We start from the raw sequence: 24,808 nt of genomic DNA, 5'->3' as shown, positions 1-24,808 counted from the left end.
AAACTTTCCCCACAAAAATAACATGTCATGACACCAAACTTCTGCAGTAGCACAAATATGGTCTGTACTCACGAAACGAAGCATTTGGAAGTTTGGAAATAGTCCAGGAGTTTAGTATTATCAACACAAGCTGAATAGCTTCTCTGCTGCTAAAGCTGTGCCAACGTTACTTCCGTCATATGAGACAAGCCCGTAAAAGTCTTCAACAAACTTCCAGACGAGAGTGTTAAAAAAGTTTTCACTGAATTGTGATTAAGGCTTATATTTTCAAGGCAATACTTAAAAGATATTTCAAATCTTACCTACTATCAATTAGACAAGGATTTTCGTTATCAATACTGATGCTGAATTCACTTTTCATTGTGCATATTATGAGCTTCGTTGAGGACTCTTACATGCTTGTCTTAGATGACGGAAGTAACGTTGGCGCAGCTTTAGCAGCAGAGAAGCTATTCGGCTTGTGTTGATAATAATAAACTCCTGGACTATTTCCAAACTTCCAAATGCTTCGTTTCGTGAGTACAGACCATATTTGTGCTACTGCAGAAGTTTGGTGTCATGACATGTTATTTTTGTGGGGAAAGTTTGGAGACGGTGCCCAGTATCCATATGCGCTTGAGTCAAGCTAACCGGAATAAACATCGAATAACACGGCAACTCTGTTGATGTAAGCCTGCGGCAGAAAACTTCGGGTGTAAAGGTGGATGGGTGTCACGGTTCAAATGGCATTAGGGTGATTCTACTCCGAACCATCGCTTTAATGCAATACCAGGGGAGTTGTTTTCATATGCTGAAATAGTGGTGGTTAGCCAGCCTGCCAATGAGTATTGCTGTCTTTGCACTGTCCAAAAACACCATTTAAAATTCCCCTAGTCTAGTGGTGATAAAAAGTGATGCGTGTTTGTTTGCATTAGATGGGGCTCCTACAGGCTTCAGGTCGCTAGTAGTAGTCCCTCTAATGCAAATTGAACGCTAGAATGAGTATCGAGACTGAAAACTCATCTTGTCACAATTCTGCAGTTATGAAAAAAAAACTTTTGTCACCTACTGCACAATATGCATTACATTAATGTATTAATGCATTGTAACTGCAATTAGGCAGTGAATGCATAGGCTATTGCAAAATAAAATGCAATAAAATATTGGGATGATTTGGACTGGGAATCACAGCAATCATGTAAATCATTGTAGTATTACTGCAGTTTTTTCACAAGGGTAATTGTGCAGTGATGTAAATAGCAAAAACAGCTGTCACATTTCCCCCTCCCTTGATATAATTCTTCTTAAGAGTAAGGTTGGAAATTGGCACCTATGTGAGAATTTGTGGGGGTTTTTTTTGTCAACTTGGTTACTATGATGAACCCTGTTGAAGGCATACTTGTTGACTATGTCTTGTCTTACCTCTGTTATATTGAATTGCTTGGCTTGATTTCTATTGGATATTAACATTCCCATGGGATGGTCATTCACATCCATTACACAGACGTGCACCACCATAAGAGGCCATGGCACGAGGAAGAAAGAGAACCCGCTCATCCTCTTCCAGAAAGGCACCACCTTCAGAAAGAGCTTCTCAGTCACCACAGTCAGAGTCCAGTGACCAGGATGAACAGACAGAGGACAGTGAACAACAAACAGAGGAAGAACAGGCAGATGATGATTACATGGCACCAGTGGAGGATGATCAACCATCTCCAAAACCACAAGGACGGCGTAAGAAACGTTACGGAACAAACTTTAACGAGGAGTGGACAAAGAAATGGCCCTTCGTCACCAGAGGAAGCCTTAAAACATTGTTCTGGTGTGGCGTGTGCTATGCGGAAAAGTCATGTGGTCACATGGGCATCTCAGATGTGCAGCGCCATATCAAATCCAAGTGGCATCTGAAGAAACAGGCCCTTCAGGAAGCTTCAGGTATAATAAATAGTCCAGTAGTACCCAAAATTGAAATTCCTACTACCACGGTTTCCGTAACCCCCATGGATGACTTCATACAAAGGCAGCAGGCCGTTCAGGAGGCTGCGTTGTCACTGCCTGATTCCCACATTGAAGGGCTGGGTGATCAAGAAGCCCAGGTAGGCCTCCTTTGATCACTATACAGCTGCCAAACAATATGGACAAACTAAAGTGTTTTAATATTTGATGATGTTCGGAGTCAATGCTGTTATTATTGTTATTGTTACTCGTTCCCTTCTTATTTATTCTTTCAGTTTTATTAATTATTATATAATTAATATATTTTCATTTTTATTAATTTTAGACTACTAAAAGGCAGGGGTGGAAAGTAACTAATTACATTTACTCAAGTATTGTACTTGAGTAGCTTTTATGAGTACTTTGTACTTTTTAAGTAGTTTTTAAAATTAATGCTTTTACTCTTACTTGAGTACATTTTGACCCAAGTACTTAAAGCAAATGACACTGTAACCTGGCATGAGTACTGAGTAAAAAAATGACAAAATGCCAAGCAAAATAATGCCACAATCCGCCAGAAATTAAAGATTGTGCAGGATGGCACACAGCATTTCCACTATTTTACTATCTTGTATCAATGTATTGGATGATGGCTGGTGCCAGGCAAGAGATAGAGGTTGAGGACGATATTCAAGAAAAATAAACATGACATTCTCAAGAGGACAGCTAATTAAAAGTAACAAAGTACTTTTTACTCAAATTACATTTTAAGTGAAGTACTTTTTACTTTTACTTGAGTAGGTTTTTAGATAGGTACTTTTACTTGTACTTGAGTAGAATTTAGGCAAAGTAAAGATACTTTTACTTGAGTACACATTTTCTGTACTCTTTCCACCTCTGCTAAAAGGATTGATCTGTCTGTCCTGTGCTAATATAAGGATCTGTTGCAAAAGTCTTGTTTAAATGATTCTTTCTGCACTGCAGATACCGCATACAGGTTACAAGTGCACATATTCCTCATTGCAAGTTTACACATTTCATGCTACATCTCAGAAATGAACATTTTACTAGCTCATGGCTTTGCTACCAACTCACTTCCTTTTGCAGACAAGGAGAGCAGAGGTGATGATGACGGCTGCACTGGTCCAGCACAATGTACCTCTGACATTTGCTGACCACCTGGGCTCTGTGTTGAAGGACTGTTTCAGGGACTCAAAAACTGCTCAGAGTTACAAGTGTGCACGCACCAAAATGGCCTGCATTTTGAACGAAGTCCTAGCGCCCCATTTCAAAGAGGAGTTGGTGTCGGTAATGAGAGAAGGGCCATTCGCTCTGATTGCGGATGGATCTAACTGTGAAAGAGGTGGGTTAGCACAATGCAATGCTCAATACAATTTAGTGAAATGTGTCTGTGATGTTGTGAAATACATATATTCTCCATTCAGTTACTCTATGTTGCTGAGACTATCACTCCATCAATATACAGTCATTTTAATTCTGCAGCACCACTCTTTTACAATTTTCAACAGTATTTTCTTCATTTGTTGTTGCCAAATATTTTCATGGGGACCAGTGGCTCATCAGGCTTATTATATTATATCTGTCAATGCAGGAAAGGAGAAGCTAAACCCCTTGACGGTTCGGATTTTTGACACAAAGTCAAAAAAGATAGGCCACCGTTTCCTGGGGCTGTGCACAGAAAGTGATCCAGGATGTGGGACAGCTGAGGGCTTATTTGAAAAGATAGATGCCACCTTGCAAGAGAACGAAATTCCCTGGCAGAACTGTGTCGGTGTCTCTATTGATAATACCCATGTTGACACAGAGGCACAAGACTGCATTGCTTCCAGAATCCTGGTGGAAAACCCTACCATTTACATTCACGGTTGCCCATGCAATGTTGTGCATAACATTGCTGAACAAGCGGCGGAAGGCTTTATGGAGGCAAGTCGTAGTTAACATTTTGATTTGTCTTTGGTCTGTCAATAATATTTAATGAAAGTAAGAATTTATATATTTTTGGGGCTTTTGCCTTCATTATGATGGGATAGTGGAAGAGTGAGACAGGAAATGAGTTGGAAATGATGAGAGATGGGGTAGGGTTGGCATATGACCCCTGGCCAGACTCAAACCTGGGTTCCCATGGACAGCTGGTCTTATGTGATATGGCATCCTTACTTCACTCCGGCGTATGACATAACAGTGTCGTAACGCAGTAATGAACATGTCAGAAACATTTTATGACTGGTAAAGACAGCCCGAACTGTGTAATTCATGACTTCAAAACGTAATGTCTTTGACATTATGTTTATGACTCGTCCACGACTGTGTCATGACACTGTTTTGACACTATTATGACACTGTCATGTGATGAATGACGCTGGTGAAGTGTGACAGAGTTTTTGATGTGTTGATCTGATGTGTTGAAGGTGTCCGGCTTTGATGTGGAAGAGATGGTTGTTGATCTGGGCTTCTGGTTCAACAGTAGCTCCAACTGTCACGGATGCTTAACAGGTCAGAATGTTTACCCATACTGATTTTAGCCTTCCTTTGATTATCCTGAACATGGAAAAGATTAGATGAAAAGAAGGATGAAATGGTCTTTGTGTCTTTTGCCTCAGAATTTGCAGAACTTCACAGAGAGGAGTACATGGAAATCCTCCTGCAGATCTCCGTTCGGTGGCTGAGCCTTGAGCGCTGCATAAACCGAATAGTGAAGCTTTATCAGCCTTTGGCCAGTTTCTTCAAAACTGCAAGTATGTGCATATGTATATACCAATAGAGTAGAAAAAACTGTAGTCTCATTTTTGTTCTCTTTACTTAAAAGTATAACGTACACACCATGTCATTACAAAAAGCCATCCTCAGTTTATTTAAGGATTCACGTAACAATAACCAATACATCCATGCAACCCTATGTATAGTACACTAGGCACAATCTTTTTCATTTTTCTTATTAGATCTGACCCAGGCAAGGATCAGGCGACTGCAGGAGGCTTTCTCGAACCCGATGACTGAGGTGCATCTCCTGTTTTACCAAGCCACCATTCCAGCATTCTCCTCCTTGAACTTCCTTCTCCAAAGAGAACAGCCATCCATATATTTATTATATGATGAGGTAAATCATAACAGATTTACTTACTGAACTTGGTTGATACTTTAACCCATAATGCAGTTATTTTATTGTATTACATTCATTAAACAATATTAGTAATAATCATATCGAACTAATTACTGTGTCGTAGATGGTGAACTTTATCCGCAAACTTTGTGCAAGGTTCATGGTTCCTGCTGCTCTGCAGAGTCCACAAGAGCCTCACAGCATTGCCTTCAAAGAAAAGGCAAACCATCTTCAGGGTCAGTGCTCTTTTGTCCATATAATGTACAAGACAACTTCCATATTATTCATATTGATTCCTGCATGGCGTTTTATTTTAAGTTAATTTGTCGTGTGTTTTACCTTCATTACCTGGCAGGAGGAAAGTTGAACATTGGCTTCACTACCAGGGCCAAGCTCAACAGTCTCCTTAAAGAGGGACACATCACTCCTCAACATGTGGAGGAGTTCCACACTGCTGCCTTGGCATTCCTCATCAAAGCTGTGGACTACACCATGAAGATATTGCCTCTGGAAAACCCGCTGCTCAGACACGCAAAGTTTGCTGATGTCCGGCAGAGGTTGGAATGCAGTGTGGACGACGCCCTGTACTTTGTCGACAGGTAGTCTTTTTTACTTTTTTTATTGAAGATAGGAAGGATAGTAGGAGAGGCAGACAGGAAGTGAATGGGGAGAGAGATGAGGAAGTGTGTCGGTAAAGGACCCAGGTCATACTCTAACCTGGTCACCAGCGTAGCAGCCCAGTGCCGAGAGGTTGTGTTTAAACTGTTGATCTGGTATCTTCACATGCTGGAAAAATGTAGTGTTAACAAGGGCATTGACGGAAATGGCCATCCATGTCCATATACCATTTTTGATGACACTTTTATATGAATTTAAGATGAAAAGCACAATGCAAATCACATTATGTGTAGGATCCTTGTGGGGAGCAGTCAAGGGAACCTCCTCTATGGAAATGCAAATTATTTATAACTAGAAGCACTCAGAGAGCGCAGACCTTCGCCAAGGAGGCTGCTTGATAGAACATTTGACTATGTTACTCCCTATTTTCACTTTGTGTGTCTTTTTGTGGAGTTAGAAACTGGAATGTTTTGCCCTGTCCCGCAATTCAATTTGTGGCCTTTAAATGCGTCTAGATTTGTGGGCCAGTAATGGTGAAGAATCTTTAAAAGGGTCCTGGTTCCGGTTCGTGATCCGAATCACCACCAGAATTTAATCACTTGTTCCTTGGGTCATTACCAACAACTGCACAAAGTTTAGTCCGAATTCGTTGATTAGTTTTTGAGTTATCCTGCTGACAGACAAACAAACAGACAAACGCGACCGAAAAAATTCATGCACTTCACACTTATTGTTACCTGGCCTGCAGAGGGGTTTGGGCCAGATATTGCAAGGACCTTGTCTGTCCATGTCCCCCTGCAGTGTTTTGTGTCATCTACAGAGGGCGCCAAACAGACATCACATACATCTGTCTTTTGTCAGGGGGCTAGATTGCTATCTCTGCTCAGGCTGTCATCATGCATTAGCGTATGTATCGCACGCTAGTGCATTCCGCGTGTTGGTGAGACGCATTTTGGAGTTAAAGCGTGCTCCTCAACGCAACGGTAAAGCGCTTGCATAGACTTTTGACACGTGACGAGGTTTGCGCAGTTTTCCCGCCGTGTCAGCGATTTTGTTTTGTCACAGCGCATTTCTGTTACTAAACGCAAATAACCAAAACCCTAACCAAAATCACCCCTAAACCTAACCTGTCAGTAAAGCAATGTTTCTGCTGCTTTACTTTTGCCAAGAACAGCGAGATTAGGCGAATTTCTACCTAAATTGTGCCTAAAGCAAAACCTCCCCTAAACCTAACCTGTCACAGGGCGTTGTGGAGCACGCTTTAACTTGGAAATGCGTATTGGACACACGCGATAGTGGGTTCAAATCAGCGTGTCGTAGATACGCCTATGCATGATGACATGTTGCCCTGCTCTTGTTTCATCTTGGTGTCATTGGCGTCATCCCGTAGGTTTTCCCATCTGCTGCCCTACACTGGGCCTCATGAACATGACCAGCTGACCTCGGAGTTCCTGGAGTATCAGACGATGACACTGCCTCCTGAAACAGAACCAGACGGAGGGGACATGGCACACTTCTGGGCTGAAATGGCCAATCACAAACACAAGGTAGGGTAGTAATAATAATTATACTTAATTAGCTACCTTGAAACAACGCTTAAATAGCGTTCCCTTTCAGTTGTACTGATGCAATTGGACTATGATAAAGATTACAAAGCGGATTCCAAAAAAGTTGGGACACTTGGTATTTTGTGAATAAAATCAAAATGCTGGCATTTTCAAAACATTCAATATGTTAATAAGGTAGAGCATTGTGTACAGACAACATATCAGTTGTTAAAGCCGAGCAGAATGATTGTTTTGGGGTAATTATGTGATCATTTAAAATGTCACCCTTGCAACAAATTCCAAAAAAGTTGGGACAGGGCCAATAAAATGCTTTTTATGTTGGATAAGACTAAACACAACACAAGGGAGGAGACTTAACATTTAAATACTTTGACTGATGGCATGATTTTATTTTAAAAAAATAGATATTTTGATGTGCGAGACATGATTTCAGCAGCTCAACTGATAGGTGTGTTCTTCGACTTGTTTACCTTCTTGTTATGCTTAATACGTGGCATATCCTCACTGCAAGAAAACAATTTTGTCACCTATTTACTCTTATGATGGAACCACACTGTTGGAACATAGTAGAGATTGAAATTTGCCATCATTATGGGGCAATATCTAAAGACTGTGCTCCAAAATATAATGCCTTGGTAGCTATGTATGCTGTTTAAAGTCTGAATATATCATTCAGCCCTCATTTTAATGCTCTACATGAGTAAGAAGACCATAACCAAGGCATCTCTGCACCCCTTTACCATCATATATGCAGTCTTTCAGACTGACCACTAAATCAAGCTGAAGTATTCATTTTCTTCATAACCTGGAGGGTGCATTACTACATGATTTTAAAAAATAATTAAATATTTTCCATTCTGTAATCAGAGGACAGTTTCACATGTCTCCTATGTCCATCTAGAATGAGCTTTGCCACTTGCAACACTGTTTAATGTCTGCATCATGTGCCTTAATCAAGTGTTGTGTTTATAGTCATTTTTTCAACAGCTGTCATTGTTGGAGTGTCATAGTTTGCTTATTGACGATGGGTATGTCATGATCTCATAACTCATGCAATGATTTCACAGAACTCTACATTACAGAAATAGGCCTTATATGCCTGCAATTTTGAGAATTCAATCTTTCTGTGTAATAGATCAGTAATTAGTCCCTCAAAATCTTCGTTTCTGAGTGCCACAGCCTCTCTGTGATGGTATTTTATCTGTGCATTCATGTTGGCAGTCAATGTAGTTCCTTTCAAAATATTCCTCCTTGTGTTATTTTTAGAATTATTCAATTATTACAAATTTTTTTGGCCCTGTCCCAACTTTTTTGAGATTTGTTGCATGGGTCGAATTTTAAATGACCACATATTTCCCTCAAAGCAATGCTTTTGCCTCATTGTAACTGTTCCTATGTTGACTTTGTGCCATTGTGCATCTTATGCATGGATTGAATGTTTTGAAAATGCCAGCATTCTGATTTTATTCACAAAATACCAAGTGTCCCAACTTTTTTGGAATCCGCTTTGTACATAGAGATGCTCAATTTGATCTGCTTTGAAAAAGCAAATTGAGGGGCCATTTCACTTTGTCACAAGATGAGTCATTTCACCATTTTGGAAGCTTCGGTTTAAGGTTTAAAAAAAAACGTACTTTACACTTTCTTTCTTAACCAGTGACGGTTCTGTTGCATTGTAATTAAGCCATTAATCCGCTATGCCCATCTTTCTGTCTTCCTTCTTGTTTTCTTGGAGGGTTTACATGTGATGCAGCTCTGTTGACCTTGTGTTTTTTCCACAGGTTACTGGCGTCAACAGTTTTCAGAGGCTGGCCAGCATTGCCAAGCTGGTGCTGGTCCTGCCCCACTCCAATGCTGACGCAGAGCGGGTGCTCTCTGCAGTGGGCCTCAACAAGACCAAGACCAGGAGCAGCTTGGCACCGGTGGGAACCCTGTCCTCCATCATGACGGTCAAGATGGCAGGCCTGGAGCCCTGCTGGGAGCCCCCACCCGCACTCATCAAAGCCTCCAAGAAGGCTGCGTCGCACTACAACAAAACCACCCACCCACCCAAGTCATCTGAACCTGATGCACAACCCAGTTCATCTGAACCTGATGGACAGCCGAATTCATCTGAACCTGATGCACAGCCAAGTTCAAGTTTGCCGAGTTAGGGTTTTTTGTTTGTTTGATGTTACCTCTATCATTCCTCCTCATCAGTAATAACCATCTTGATATGTAATGTTTGGTAAATTAATTACGTTCAGCCCAAACACTGTAAAAGTGTTAAAGTAGCTGAAGAAGTCAAAAGTGCCCAAAGGGACATGCAGTGTTCTAAGCAGCATATTAAGCCATCACTTTGAAACATTGGAATTTCCAATCAGTAGAAGCAGCTCTGTTTGTTTGTTGAATGCCAATACTGCCTTCAATTGGTTCTGGTGGAAATGTATCACAGCTCATTACCACAACGTCATTATGCAAAAGAAAGAAAATACTCTAATTGTCAGTTACACTGTCTCTTTATACAAAATAAATGTTTGCTACTTCTTAACTTGTCACATTTTTTCAATATTGCAACAGCTATTACATTATATTTAGCAGATGCTTACATATATTACAGAGTATTGGTTGCAGTCCCTGGAGCATCGTGGGGGTTAGGTGCCTTGCTCAAGGGCGCTTCAGCCATGGAAGACAGACCATGTTAAGACTCATTCGACAAGTAGATTAAAAATGCCAACAAAAAGGCGCTTTTCTCTTTGCAACAAAATGTCATGTTACATCAGCATTGCCCATAACTCCAAAGAATAGATGGGTGTTAACAATCTAAACATTTATTCAAATGCATTGCGTCACTATCTCTAATCTTGACATTTACTTGGTCACAGTCATTTTTGTTAGAACATTACACACAGCCCATGATTGAATGCAAATATTTTCACCCATTGCCCCCCCGTTTAGTGCACTGTACTGTGCCTATAGTAAATCAGATAGCATTTCATGTAGCCTATCTAAAAATATATTAGCAGTTTGTATATTAGTATGTTGGTAAGATAAACAGTGGTGTGGTTTCACAGAAATAGAAAATGTAACACTTGTGGACTGGCAAGATCTATACTATCTACTCGGAGGGAAATAAAAGCATGCATCAAAGATTGCAATACAATAAATGGTTAATACATTCTTAATACTGTACTGTATGTGTGCATCAAAAATAAAGTAATACATTCATTGTTAATTAAACACATCGTTAGGTGTCAAATCTTCTGAGCCTCTCCTCTGGAGTATCCTCTCGTATTCCTCCGGCTCCACCACCAGCAGAGTGAGGGGACCGCCAGTGTCCTTTATCATCGTGATGACGTCCTCCAGATAGTCCTCTTCCACACGCTCTCCATTGACCTCCATAACCACATCCCCCTTCCGGAGCCCAGCCCTCTCCCCAGCACCCTCCACCGCTACCTGCCAACAACAGAAGCACAGACACAGTGAAGTCAGTCAACCTTTGACACATTTACACAGGCATTTCTGTTCCTTTCTGTTATTGATAGGAATATAAATGATGGAGGTTTGATTTTGGAAAAGATACAACAGTATACGTGGATTCAAGATATGGGATGGAAGAAGTGGACTTGAAGCTAGATTTCTGTTCCTGAAGTATGATATGGTGGGTGCTAATATGGATCTAATTTAACACCTATCATTCTTCACCTTTCTTCAAAGTTTTTCTTCCTCAAACCCTTTGATGACTACATAGGCCTATGTGCGATACTTTAATTGATTGACTACTTGTCAATTTAATCAATTTGATCTTGTTATTTTACATTTCACTCAGCAGATCTGTGTAGCTTTGGGTCTGTCCAAAATACCTGACTTATGAAGGTTCCTGGCTTTGTCACAACGCATCCCAAGTGGAATCCGTAGCCGTTGGGACCCTTGTCCAGGACACAGAGTCTGGGCTGTGGAAGTGAAGGAACCTCTGATGGGACACGGGCTGTGAGTTGTATTGAGTCCTCTGCTGGGACTGATGAATTGCTGTCATGGTCAGAAGTCTGTTGGAGCTCCACACTTTCAGTGGGTTTGGCAGTTGAGGTGTCCTCACAGAAAAGCAATGGCGAAAGACCAAGCTGTAAAACGACATAACATTACTGTAACGGGAGGTTAGTTTCTTCTTTACAATTAAACTTATCTGATGCTTTTTAACCAACAAGACTTAGGTACATAGTACATTGATTACAGTCCCTGGAATAATGTGGTGTTTAGTTTACCATGCAGGGGCACCTCAGTAGGAGGTGAGAAGTACTGTTAGTGTAAAATTTTAATCGGTGACCCTCTGATTCTACAGAACATCTCGATAACCATCAGGCCGAGACTATCCCATGAAAAGCTGGAAAAGGTATGTAACAGAGCTACTGTAAGCTTCTTGCTGTGTGGCTGTGCTGTCTTCACAGAATCAGATGATGACGTCTCACATACCCTTGTGAAAAAGTCCTGTCCTTGTGCACTAATGGTGGTGATGGTGACTTGCGGGCCACTGTGTCGTATCTTGTCCACAACATCCTTGTGCTCCATGCTCTGGACGAGCTCCTCGTTCACCACCAGCAGCAGCTCCCCCTCCTTCACGCCCGCTAGCTCTGCTGGGCTGCCACGGTCCACCTCACGGATTATGTGCACTGGGGAACAGTAACGAGGCACGTGAACAGGGACGGATTAACACACAGGCTAAATATGGCTGCAGCCTAGGGCCCCCCACCTGCCATGGGCACAGCAACCTGTAGCCTAGGGCAGTGGTTCCCAACCTATGGGTCGGGACCCACCTTATGGGTCGCCAAAGATCCACAGGGGGTCGCGGAGCCCTCTTGATTTTAAGGGGTTTCATTTTAAATATATATAGCCCATGTTGAATAAAATACAAAGCATTTAACTAATAAATGCATAGAAGCAACACATTGTAAGTGCTACATTAAACATTTATTCTATATTTGACCAAAGACGAATTGAGGAATAAAATAACTAAAATTAGTTTTTGCAGGAAACAGAGGGCATCTTGTGACTCCTTCTCGTACGGGCGCTCGTGTGGTTGGGTCACCAAAGCTTACAATAGTGAAAACATGGGTCCCTTAAAAAGGTTGGGAACCACTGGCCTAGGGGCCCCAGGCCATCTTAATCCGGCCCAGCACATGAAGTACCGACTGATTTCATCACTGATAGGTGATCTGGATAGACGGACATCTATTCCTCTTCTTTCATTTTAGTTGTGTAATTGTCATGCAGTGACATTAAAGGGACACTGTGTGAGATTTTTAGTTGTTTATTTCCAGAATTTATGCTACCCATTCACTAATTTTACATTTTTCATGAATATTTACCACCACCATGAAATTCTAAGTATTCATTATGACTGGAAAAATTGCACTTTTCATACTGTACATGAAAAAGAGATCTTCTCTATGGTCCGCCATTTTGAATTTCCAGAAATAGCCATTTTTAGCTGCAAAAATGACTGTTCTTGGGCCATACTAGAAAATATTAGTTTATTACTTAGTAAACCTTCATGAAAAGGTCCAATTTGGCAATAGATGACACAGTTTCAATGAGCAGCATACCTTTTTTGACCATTTCCTGCACAGTGTCCCTTTAAAGATGAGCTGCCATAGTGCTCCCTACCTGCGTGTGTGGAGCTGGTTTTCTCATGCCTCAGAAGGAAGCCGTAGCCTGAGCCTCCAGGGCCCTGGCTGAGGTGCAGCTTTCGGGGCCTGTAGGGCAGGTTGTGGCCCACCGTCATGCAGGGCAGGATGGGCATCCGACGGCTGACGTACGCCTGCTCACTTCTACTGTCAATCACCAGCACTGTCATGTGGTCCCCACATTTCTTCACCTGGGAAAATAGACAGAGGTTAAGATGCTGTAATGTGCATCTTCACAGTTGTAAAATGGATTTAAAATTGACTCGTTACACTTGTAAAATGGACAGTGCCAGTTTACATTTGTGAATAATTTACAGCATGAAAATTGCATTATGTGTTTTCTGATGATAATGACAGTACCCTGTCATCCTTTATATGGAACATTTAAAAGTCACTATAGAGGACATATTATTTTACACAATGGGCTGAAACATCCCAGATCATGGCCTACCATTTTGCTGATCGCTGAGAGAGAGAGTTCTGACACTGTGGCGCCATCTAGCCAAACCAGGCGGTCTCCCTCGCGCACTCCTGCCTTCTCAGCGCGCCCTCCACTGGCTGGGATCACAGAGAACTTGCCCTTCTCTCCTGCATAACAGTAACAATAGAATTGACAAGAGGAATAGTAGCCATCAAAACAGTTTTTATGAATAAAATCTCAAAGTGCTTCAATAGGATGTCTTCAAATGAACGTATGTCTATAATTTTACCTTAGAAAGGGAAAGCGTTATATTTGGTAACACTTAACTTGATGCCAGCGTCATACGTATGACATAACAATATCACAACAGTGTCGTTATGCAGTCATTCATGTGTCATAAACATTGTCAATGTCATAAAAATTTGATGACTGTATCATTAAGTGACATTAGGTTATGGCAAAGACAGACAACTTTTCGTAAAACAATGTTTGCATAAAACTTTTATGACTCTGACACCATGTTTATGACTCGCTCATGACTGTGTCATGACATTATTATGACACTGTCATGTCATCCGTATTACGCAGGCGTCAAGTAAAGTGTAACATTATATTTATTGTGGTATATGACAAAAATGTGGACATGAGCACTTGATGAACATTAATAATGCCAATGAATAACAGTATCGCTTACATTTGTCGTTAAAACATCATTCTTAGATCATAGATCACAGTAGCTGTATCTGTGAATAAAAGCTGCAACGGTACCAGTGCAAGAACATTTAGCCTCATTTAAACCAAATACAGTACAGTATGTGGGTCTTGCCTTCCACAGGAAGAATGCGTAGCCCGAAGCAGGAGCCGGAGTCCTTGGTGATGAAGCGCAGCCTCGGCGGACTCCAGTCATCTCCTCGCTGTGCCCTGGTCAGAGCCTTGAGGTCGTGACCCTGGGCCACCGCCCGCTCATACTCCGCCCCATCCAGCACCAGGAGACACAGCTGTGTCCCACTGAGGTGGATCCTCCTCGCCACCTTATGAAGAGGAAGGTGAGGGAGAGGAGGGTGAAGGACTGAGACTAAGAACTGGAGGTAAAGAAGTAATGGAATGATTGGGATTTGTAAATGGGTTTTACTGAGCTGTCTGTCCTGGTTTTCTCCACTAAAGCAGGTTTGAATGCCTTGATGATGCTTGATGATCTCTCTCTCTCTCTCTCTCTCTCTCTCTCTCTCTCTCTCTCTCTCTCTCTCTCTCTCTCTATCTCATATCTCACATCTCAGTGTGTCCAATCAGATGTTAGTATTGGCCAGTGTTTGATTTTGTTTCCTACACTGAAAAAGGCACCCCCTGCCTCTCTCTGGGATGCTGAGATAAGGTCGACAATTAGGCGGTAAAGGAGGAGTGTTAATAGGCATTGCTGAGCTCAGTGTATTGGTGTGGGTAAGGGTTAGTGGACCATTATTTGATTGTTTCCGCCACTAAGCGGTATTAATCTGTGTCTGTCTGTCTGTCTGTCTGTCTGTCTGTCTGTCTCTCTCTCTCTCTCTCTCTCTCTCTCTCTCTCTCTCTCTCTGTCTCTCTCTCTCTCTCTCTCTCTCACACTCTCTCTCTCTCTCTCTCTCTCTCTCTCTCTCTCTCTCTCTCTCTCTCTCTCTCGCTCTCTCTCTCCTCATCTCCATCTCACCTCCATGTGTGCCATGTCATCGACGTAGCTCTCGTTGACCTCCAGTAGTCTGTCCCCGTCCCTGAGCCCACTGCGCTCCGCCACCCCCAGCGATGCCACCTTTCTCACCACGTGGCCATGGCAACCCTTCTCCACACGCAGGTAGAAGCCAAACTTCTCGCTCTCCTCCCGCTTCAGGACACACAAGCGCAGCGTTGGTGCCACAACAGGCTCTGGGGTGGGGGAGAAATGGAGGGTGAGTAGATGGGTATGAATTTGTCTTCTGCCCGTATCAAAAATGTCCTGTTCACTATTCAGTGCACTCTTTATCGAATTGGCCAATAGGAATACTACACACTAAAAATGAATCAAAATACTAGATCTGCTTGGAGACAACTTCAAACTATATCGTTACCATACACCATATCGTACACCATATTCAGCTCTCAGTTTGAGGAACCTGAGTCTCAGAGGAACTTCTAGGTCACATTAGTTATTTTTCAAGTCAAGTGTACTTACTTGTCAAGAATCTATGTATGTTAGTACAGAAGTTTGAAATGGTTTGACTAGAAGAAGTTTGACTAGTCTCCAATGTGCAGTTAACTTTAACATATAAATAAATAACACATTGACAGTAATCACACACACACACACACACACACACACACACACACACACACACACACACACACACACACACACACACACGCACACGCACACATGCATAGCAGCAGAGAATACAATCAGTGGTCATATAGGTTATGTCCAATAGTGTGGATGCAGTATGTAAGGTGTGAAGGGTTAAGTGCATGAGGCATGGTGAAAGAAATCTTCATGGAATATTCATCAGTTTCTTTGAGATGTGCATGCTATGGTAGCGTTTCCCTGGTGGTAGCAGGGAGAACCGTTTGTGTCCTGGGCGAGTGAAATCTTGGAAAAACCCCAAGGTTCCTCAGAGAACTTCCCAAAAGTTCCCAAAAAATCAGAAAACCCTAAAAGAACCTTTCATTCGTGGGATCTCTGAGGAACCTTCAAGAAAACGTTGTTCTTCCAGGAACTGATTTGTCACCAATAGGTTCCTCTGATTACTTTTAAGGGCTCCCTCAGAGTGGAAAACTTACCGTTATTTGTGGAACTTTTTTTTTTTTTACAATGTGCATGCCAAGTTACCTGACTCAGCCATGCTGGCCATTGCTGGGTTGTCAATTCCCTCCTTAGGATTAAAGGTGAATTTTCTGTAACAGTTTATCAGGTACACAATATTTTTTTTTAAAAATTACATTTTTATTACAAGATAAAACAACAGACTGTTCACAAATCTGTATTTCAAAGCATATTCAAAGCACAATTTGGTCATCAGAAAAATCTTACTTAAGACCTCTTTTGAAACAAAAACGTGCAAGACTGATAATGTCTCAGCCTATGTCTGCACGTGGTCTCTTATCACCAAACCACACAGGCTGTGGTGTTAAACATATAGACTGAGCATTATATGTTGGCTCATAACCCAGATAGCTCAGCCCTATTTCTCCTAGGACTTTGCCCATGACTTCTTCAATCCCATTCCTGCCCACTTGATATTTATGACGCAAGGTGCTTGAATAATATGCTATATAATACTTTTTAATTTCATAACAGCATGGTTTGGCCCTGACACTTTGCCCATGAGTCCTCCATCAAATTTCTGTCCACTCAGTTCCTTTGACTGTGACAACAAAGTACTCGTGTAATAAGATGCTACAGTATAACATGATTATGATATTTTATCATTCTAATTTTAACAACATTTTCAAAGTTTATTTAACCGCTTTCGTTATGCACTGCACAGCAGCCATATAATCAATTCTTTCAAGTCTAGTTAGGTAAAATAGTATGTTGTATGTATTATTGATACTTACTCAGTCAGTTCCATGTTTTCTGTCTCTTCTGTGGAAATTGAACATTTCTGTGGAAAAACATTTCAACAGACAAAAACATTGGTTTCAGCCGGTTACAACTGGGAGAGAGCACTCATTATGAGAATGAAACTCTCATCCTGATTCTCATCCTGGTGGCCTAATCTCTATCCCGTCCTGTTCTCCGTCCCATATCCTGAAATGCTTTAAAAAACAATCACATTTTTTCTCTCTGTCATTTTGTTCGACATGATGAAACAAGACTAATTTGCCAACATGCAATGACATCCCATAACCTTTAGAAATTTAGGGATGGTGTGCTTCTCTTAAGTGTCCTAGCCACTAAGTAGCAGAAATATAGGCATTCAAACAATGACTCTAAATCAACACCATGTGATTAATTCAGATATGTTCAGCATTGATGATTGGGTTTCAGGCATCACCCATGTCATGTTCTGCATTGTTTGATATGCATGTCATAAACAACAATGTTACTTACTTAATTTAACTTAATTAGTTTCATTATGAAGACAGTCCTGAGGCCAGAGCAACTCCTCACCTACCCTGCATTTACTCACAGTTACGTTGCCACAGACCAAACAGTCCTTTCCTGATTGGTATGTCTCTAATGATCTTTCAATCACGAAAGCCCTGGGGGATATACCAGAAAGCATGCCTTATCAGGCCACTTATCTGGGTATGTGAGGAAGCGGTATTATTAACATCGCTTTGTGTTTGATAAGAGGATGAGGCAAGGGCTGTTCTATAAGGAAATCGACTACTGACACAGTGAGCTCATTACCTGAGCGAAGTAAACCTACTTGTAGGGTCACAACGGAGATAGTCCTACCATCACCTCAGATTCATGGGACATGAGATTCACAGCAAACAAAGACAGATACATCAAATAGCTATAGGATGCATACATGGCTATTTAAATATTTGAATGGTTCCATGGGAACAAGATCATGAATGTAAAAGAAAAAAAAAAACAGTTTTGGACCCCCTGTCTTCTAAGGTCTACCCTGTCTGCCAGGGGAACTGACCCCTTTGTCTTGTACTATAGGCCATACTATAGCCAGCCATCACAGTCTACACACCAACAATGCCAAAGATGGCAAGCCATCCTTGTGGCAACCTCCCCACATTACATGTTAGTTTTAGATCTCCTCTCCTCCATCCCCTGGTTAATAGTAAGCCTAGGGGAGAGCAAAATAAAACAGACCAATAATAGGTGTCATGGCTGTTCAGCACTGGGTCAGCTATGTGTTTACCTTTCCTCTCCATAAACCTGCAGAATCAGGTCACAAAGCTAATACACAGGTGAAGCTCCCACATAATGGCTATTTGCTGCAGGGAAACAGGAGAATGTAGCTAACAACTGTGAGCTGCGTTGAAGACCATCAATCAAGACCAGACACATGCTGTGAGTTCTTTGGAAGCAGAGGACACCAAGAGTTCAGAAAGTAATTTCAATAATTCAATGAAACAGTATAATGATACCAGTAAGAACAAGTCATCAGCCTAAATTAACTAATAAGTGACTTATCACCTGAGGTGAGATCACAGGTAGGGAATATATGGGAAAAGGATGTTACTTGTGCTCAGTAGCCTTTTATGGTGGTCACAATCCAGGACTAACCAAATGTAATTAGGATGACATCATTTTGACTCCGAAGAAGACTTAGAGCATCAAAATGTTTGTCATTATGTTTGTTCCACAATAAATAACAAAAAAAAGTATTTGAGCACTCCAGTCATCTCTGGCCTGGTCATTTTGAAGTGGATCAGCCTGATTACATTGTTTTTTTTTATCTTCCCCTCTGTTTGCAAGTGATGTTCTTACTTTCTCGAAGAGACAACAGGACTATTAAAGATCTAAATTCACAACGTGCATACATAAAAGCAAAACAGCATAAAAAGGCATAAAAGCACAAAACATTGAATAACCTATATGAATCTAACAAAAACAGAAACTTATTATGGGTTAGTAACTCAGAGAAAGTAATTGTTGGTTAAGAAATGCAGAGAGAGAGAGAAAGAGAGAGTACACATAAACATAGCAAAAAGTGAGAGATGGTACCTGAAGGCTCCTGGTAGTTCTCCCTGCACCACACTCCCTTGTGTGTGGATGCGTATGTGAGTGTGTTCGTGTATGTGTGTGTATGTGTGTGTGTTTGGATGATACTGTGCGGCTGATAGCTGTACTAGCCTCCCAGGTCAAAGATGGGCGTTCCTCCCTCTCTCACATTGCCACACTGATCATCATCCTTCGAGCTCCTCCTCTTAGCCTGCGTCACAAACCTGCAGGTTTAATATTTAATCTGTGATGGTTAAATGTTTTGTGTGCGTCTGTGTGTGTGGGGGGAGACAGACTTATCACATCTTCCCATCATACTCCCTTTGTACACACCCTAACTCCCTGAGCCCTCCACACACACACACACACACACACACACACACACACACACACACACACACACACACACACACACACACACACACACACACACACACACACACACACACACACACACACACACACACAACCTTACGCAACCATATAAAAGTATACAGCTTGTTCTAAATGAATTTGTTCTAATGAATCATGACTCAAGGCCTACCAGTACGCTTCGGGCCACTCAAGGCCTTCCAGGCAGTGCAAGGCCAGGTCAACACCAGCAGGATAAAAGCAGAGGGGCTCTTGTTGTTGTGGTCTGCAAAGGTGGAGTCAGTAAGGATAATATGAGATAGCTATGTGAAATGCGGTGACTGCAGTGTTCAGGTATGACCTCACATCTGCGCACCCCAATTTAGCGCAGATGTGTCAAACTCATTTAATTTCAGGGGCCACATACAGCCTATTTCATCTCAAGTAGGCCGGAGCAGTAATGAAGTAATTGCGAAAAATGGAACATTTCTGCTTGTTATTGGTTATTGGTAATAGATCATCAAAAGGTGGATGACAGCAGGTATATCAGCAGCATTGTAAATGGTGACCAAAAAAGAATTTTGTTCACTAGTATTTAACACCTGAAATCTTGGACAACTGCAACAAATGTTGTAATCGGCTAGAGCAGCGGTTCCCAAACTTTACTATGGCAAGGCCATACAGTATACCGGTAGATTGTAGCCAAGGCTCCCCATACATCGTATTTTGTTGTGCATCCCCTTTTACAACCATAATCTAGGTCTATTAGTCAGTGCCTTACTGGGATATATAAAATAATAACAAAAATAGAAGTAATGTTTAGAGATGTTATAGATTATTATAATATAGTTCTTTACTAATGTGAATATTTTTTTGGTACAAATTAGTCATTTAATGTATTAAATACCTTTTCTGTTTTGCTTTACTTTTCCTGCCAACCTTCTGTGGCCCCCTTATCAACCAACCCCTTGATCCCATCCCAAGTCTGGGAGCTCCATCGGTGCAGCACAACCTTTAAGACTGACTGCAGCATCTATGCATATTTACCTTGAAAATTGTAGACAATTCTGTTTAAAAAAAAAGATAGATGTAGCAAGAAATGAAAGTAAAAAAGTCAGTATGAAAGATGAAAGTAAGAAGTAAAAAAAAACTTCACAAGATGAACTGAACCTAGCCAGCAGAGGGCAGTCTTGATCAGGCGATGGTTCAAAATCAATTTATGATGATGTGAACCAAGGCATGTCGAAACTCACATTAAGACAATTACTTTGATGCTGTTATAGATCATTTTTGATGGAAAAGACAACAAGAGTGTAATTTTCCCCCAAAAAAGGTTCAGCTGTAATAAATGAATACATAATTATTGTGTGTTTTTTTCTCGAAAGGCCAACCAGTAGATTATATATAAATGCAATTATTGTAATAATTTAACAGATGTTACATAGAACTTGCATTTTTGAAGAAAAAAAAAACAGAACAAATATATTTCAAAATGAAATGAAGGAAAACGTCACAGGGAAATTTCAGGATATGAAAGATAGCTGATAAATGAAAAAGGATCCTTTGTGTAAAAGCCTATACGCCACTGTGTACTGTCTGCACAGGATTGAACTGAGAATGATCTATGCATATGTTATCTGTCAAATATTACAACGGTCCATTATCTGCAGCATTTGCAATCATACGTACGGTACGTGAGGAAAAGTTTTTGAAGGCTTCTAATAGTTTGTAAGGCATGCACGCTGCATTGCTCGAATAGTGAACCAGATTTCAGGAGAAAACAAGGTTGTTTGAAGAATAAACAAAATATATAAAAGCAGAAATGCAAAGAATCTCAGATAGGGGGAAAAAAATCTGCCGATTCACATCTACACAGAGGGACCCCTGCTTAAGCCACTAAACTGGTGTCGAAACAAAACGCTCTTTAAGTACTTGTCTGACACACATACATATTCAAAGGGGAGAAACAACAACTTCAACTGAAATGCAGATGACACAAAAAAAACATGTTTTCAATTGTGAAAATGTTTGACCACCACAGGACACAGGAGTATTCAGGAATAATAACATATAACATTTTGCTAGGCACAGAACTTGACTATTGCTATTAGAAACAGATAATATTCTATTCTCTAACAGACAGACTGTTGTCCAATTATACCGCTTGGGGCCCACACTATGACCACACATTTTGTCTTGATTCCTATTCATTAATCAAAGCCAGGCCTGCAGACTGGGCGACAAAGGGGTCAGTTGTCTCAAGCCCAGGGAAAGGAGGGGGACCCAGAATTGTGACTCCATTGCATTGTATGTAGCCTACGGAGTAAGGTGAAGGCCCTTTCAGATGATTTTGTCCCGGGCCCAGTCAAAGCCGTCAGCAGCCCTGATCAAAGCTTCCCTCAGATGACTCATTACGAGTATCACCTCAAGGCTAACTACTCCTGAAATTGCACTGTATGCCCATATGGACAGACCCTTGTCATGGTGACCTATGGATTGATCAGTCAGACCATCTCTTTGGGAAAACAAAAGTATTGGTGGTGGGTTTATTATTATTTCTTGAACAAGCCAGATCTCTGTTTGACTGTGGTGTGGTTCATTTCTCGGCTCCCAGACAGCACTTATCAATATCATTGGGAAAATAATACAATTTTCTGAGTAACCTGCTTATAAAATTACATGTTTGGAAATCATAATTTCCAAATGATTGAAAAGCATGGACTCCTAATGACATCTTTTTTGGCCTCTGAGATCATGCCGTTCCCAGTTCCAGACTCAACTTAGCGATACCCTCTATATTCATATAAAAATAAAACTAAATACAAATGAATCAAAAGACAATCATTTTGAGAAACATTAACAAAAGTGCATATATGTATATACATTTTTGTTTACATCATAACACATCTACGGTCATTTTTGTGTATATACTCAGGTTATTAGTAATATTATAAGACATACTATGTAGCAGAGACAAAGAAGTCAGAGATATTTTTTCATGGTGCCAACATTTGTCCATCAGTAATGGAAATCTTTGCATTGCACTGTTATCAAGAGGACCCTCTCTGGAGTCCACAGCAAATAGATGAGACTTATGTTTGTATTCTGCAGGTGCAAACCATAAGCATTGGATTTGACTATGGAGGAAGGTTAACATAAAACAAACTGTGAAGATTCTATAACTAAGCTTAGCGCTCTAGAATCTTTGCCAAATATTCTAGAACCAAGCATAGCGCTCTATAATATTTGACAAAGATTCTAGAATCACACCCAGAATCATGTCTAGAATCAAATCACATCTAGAATCTTTGCCAAATATTCTAGAACTGAGCATCGTGCCAAACAGGCTGTGAAGCAAATGATTGGCCAGCCTAGCTTTTCAAGTATCCAATACGGTGGCTGACCACATTGGGCACCTGGGACGGTTCTGGCTGGTTGGCACGGGTACGTGATGTGTGACTGAGAAGTCCCCTGGGTGAGGAGGAGAGTCATGACATTTATAAAGGGTAAAATCTGGAGCTATTCCTTGAGGATGTAGATGAATGATTGAATGGCTTCATGGATTGAGAATAGTGTGTTGCTGTAAAATCGAACAGCACAACTGAAAAGAAATGTCTGAATCGGAGATACAATAACAAAACAGTATGAATCAGTATGAACATGGTGTCAAAGATCTGTTCATGTTGTAAGTACAACTAAACATCAGTAATCTGCACAATTTGATGCCACTGTATGGCTTTAGGGGAAACAGAACACAGACTATGGGGTGTCAAATGTCTCAAACAGTCTACATTTGCAGCATTTGCAGTGACTGAAAATGTTGAAAACAGTGATAATATAAAAAAAAACACGGATGACATCATTTCTCAAGGTTACAACAGAATCAGCAATAGCAATCGCTATTATCTTTTGGGATAATGTTTTGTTCATAATTCAGTGATATTTGAAGTGACACCGTGCTGGGGTGCTTGCTGACCCGTCCAGTCTGTCCAGTCAGCTGTGTGCTGCTGAGGATGAGCTATGATGGGAATGAATGAATGAGGGATTGCATGCATGTTGTGATGTTCTGATACCATAGTCCTTTTCAACATGGGCGCCGTGCATCACCACCACAGATGAATGAAGTGGAGATGCACCGGATCCTTATTTTTAGGATCCTGCCGGATACCGGATCCACTGCTTAAGATCCTGCCGGATCCGGAACCGGATACCGGATCCTATGAAAGAGTTGAAACACATAGCCTACTCGCACACGTGGGCCCTTTTTATCACGTTGGCTCAAACTATTTTGACTGAAAAGCCTCGGCTACCGGATCCTGGATCCTGGAACCGGATCCGGATCCTGTGAAAAACCCTATTATCCTGCCGGATCCGGAACCGGATCTTGGATCCGGTGCATCTCTAGAATGAAGTGGAGATGAGGAGAAGAAGGTGCTAATGGGGTTTTGGTGGCGAGCTTTGAGGATCGATGACGGTCCCAGTAGTGGTCCGTTGATTTGACCTGGTTTCTTACACTGACACAGGTAACACTTCTCTTTCTCACCTCTCTCTCCCTCTTTTTTCGCTCTCTCTCTCTCTCTCTCTCTATCACTCATTCTGCCAGGACAACATATGTGACCACATCATCACAGGCCAATAAGCTCGAGTTATCTGCTCCAGTTCCAGAAAAAGAAAAGCCATGAAACTATGTTACAAGTGGAATGCATTGTCCCGTGTCTTTTTTTGTCCCACTGGTCACTGTCCATAAAAAGAAAGTGTGAGTCCAAAAGAGTAGCGATTGAAGAGAGGCTGCATGACAAACACAGTTAAGACCTCTGGTTATCCACACACACACACACACACACACGCACACGCACACACATACACACCCACACACACCAGTGAGTACACAGATTTGCAGCTCCATCGGTCCATGGCATAACTGAACTCCCTTTTGTCCTGAAAAGAGTCCTGGTCCTCGGGATCCCCAAGGGCCCTTTGCTATGGTCAAGTACTACTGAGAGTAATACATACTTTGGGCTAAAAGCCAGTTCAGTTCACATGCTAGTGGGGGGCAAACTTTTTTTCCCATTGACAGTGCATCCAACAACCCCTTTCCTTTGAGAATCATGCGGTCACAAATCAGCTTCCAATGTATTTACACTGCATTTATGTAATGGTTTACAGTGACTATATATATATAAAAAGATAGATACAATAAAGAAAACTAAATGATTTTGATTCTTTTAAAAAATAATACAGCGTAAAATCAAGAACACTTCTTCATTTGAAGTTAACGGAAAAGAATAAACACCTTCAACAAAATATTTTTGTCATGTATTGGAAAAAAATACATGGGAAAATTTCACCAAATTAATTCAAGTCTAGCTGTTCAAGTCTAAGCTTTATACGAGGTACAAAACTGATTTAAAACTGATTTGCATTGGTTAGTGTGTGTGTAGTATTCGTAGAGGAGTGTATCTATTATGTGTCTGTGACGTGCACGTGTTTGTGTACATACTGTATACGTCGGTGTAGGCC

At 41.2% G+C, this 24,808-nt stretch overlaps 2 protein-coding genes across 3 annotated transcripts; one reads left to right on the top strand and one right to left on the bottom strand.

Moving 5' to 3' along the window:
- The first annotated feature begins 1,489 nt into the window (after positions 1-1,489).
- Positions 1,490-9,741, top strand: LOC134452176 (uncharacterized). 2 transcript variants are annotated; one of them, XM_063202539.1, is made up of 10 exons: positions 1,490-2,075; positions 3,022-3,277; positions 3,527-3,858; positions 4,344-4,428; positions 4,536-4,670; positions 4,875-5,032; positions 5,160-5,271; positions 5,391-5,634; positions 7,044-7,200; positions 9,003-9,741. In XM_063202539.1, exons 1-10 carry the CDS (start codon positions 1,506-1,508, stop codon positions 9,372-9,374), a joined length of 2,421 nt encoding a protein of 806 aa, XP_063058609.1. In that variant the 5' UTR covers positions 1,490-1,505; the 3' UTR covers positions 9,375-9,741. The 2 variants fall into 2 exon arrangements, with proteins under 2 accessions (XP_063058609.1, XP_063058610.1); XM_063202540.1 differs by lacking the exons at positions 1,490-2,075; positions 3,527-3,858 and having other exon boundaries at positions 3,165-3,277.
- A 690-nt stretch (positions 9,742-10,431) lies between these two features.
- On the bottom strand, positions 10,432-19,005 carry nherf4b (NHERF family PDZ scaffold protein 4b). Its single transcript, XM_063202231.1, has 11 exons — positions 18,941-19,005; positions 16,861-16,907; positions 16,133-16,197; positions 14,984-15,195; positions 14,129-14,333; positions 13,333-13,469; positions 12,862-13,072; positions 11,671-11,867; positions 11,228-11,321; positions 11,064-11,161; positions 10,432-10,656 (listed from the first exon to the last, which is right to left on the bottom strand). The coding sequence occupies exons 2-11, from the start codon at positions 16,872-16,874 to the stop codon at positions 10,432-10,434; spliced, it is 1,458 nt and encodes a 485-aa protein (XP_063058301.1). The 5' UTR covers positions 16,875-16,907; positions 18,941-19,005.
- Between the last annotated feature and the right edge of the window lie 5,803 nt (positions 19,006-24,808).

Source organism: Engraulis encrasicolus, chromosome 7, assembly GCF_034702125.1.
Source record: "Engraulis encrasicolus isolate BLACKSEA-1 chromosome 7, IST_EnEncr_1.0, whole genome shotgun sequence".
Lineage (NCBI taxonomy): Eukaryota > Metazoa > Chordata > Actinopteri > Clupeiformes > Engraulidae > Engraulis > Engraulis encrasicolus.
Note: the sequence above shows the minus strand (reverse complement) of the source record. Positions and strands in the feature narration are given on the sequence as shown.

Excerpts from the sequence above, each read along its gene's own strand:
- LOC134452176 (XM_063202539.1), top strand. The coding sequence starts at position 1,506 with ATGGCACGAGGAAGAAAGAGAACCCGCTCATCCTCTTCCAGAAAGGCA. Across the intron at positions 3,859-4,343 it reads CGGCGGAAGGCTTTATGGAG|GTGTCCGGCTTTGATGTGGA; the intron begins GCAAGTCGTAGT and ends GATGTGTTGAAG. Across the intron at positions 4,429-4,535 it reads CTGTCACGGATGCTTAACAG|AATTTGCAGAACTTCACAGA; the intron begins GTCAGAATGTTT and ends CTTTTGCCTCAG.
- nherf4b (XM_063202231.1), bottom strand. Across the intron at positions 11,868-12,861 it reads AACCAGCTCCACACACGCAG|TGCACATAATCCGTGAGGTG; the intron begins GTAGGGAGCACT and ends ACTGTTCCCCAG. Across the intron at positions 11,322-11,670 it reads GACAGGACTTTTTCACAAGG|CTTGGTCTTTCGCCATTGCT; the intron begins GTATGTGAGACG and ends GTCGTTTTACAG.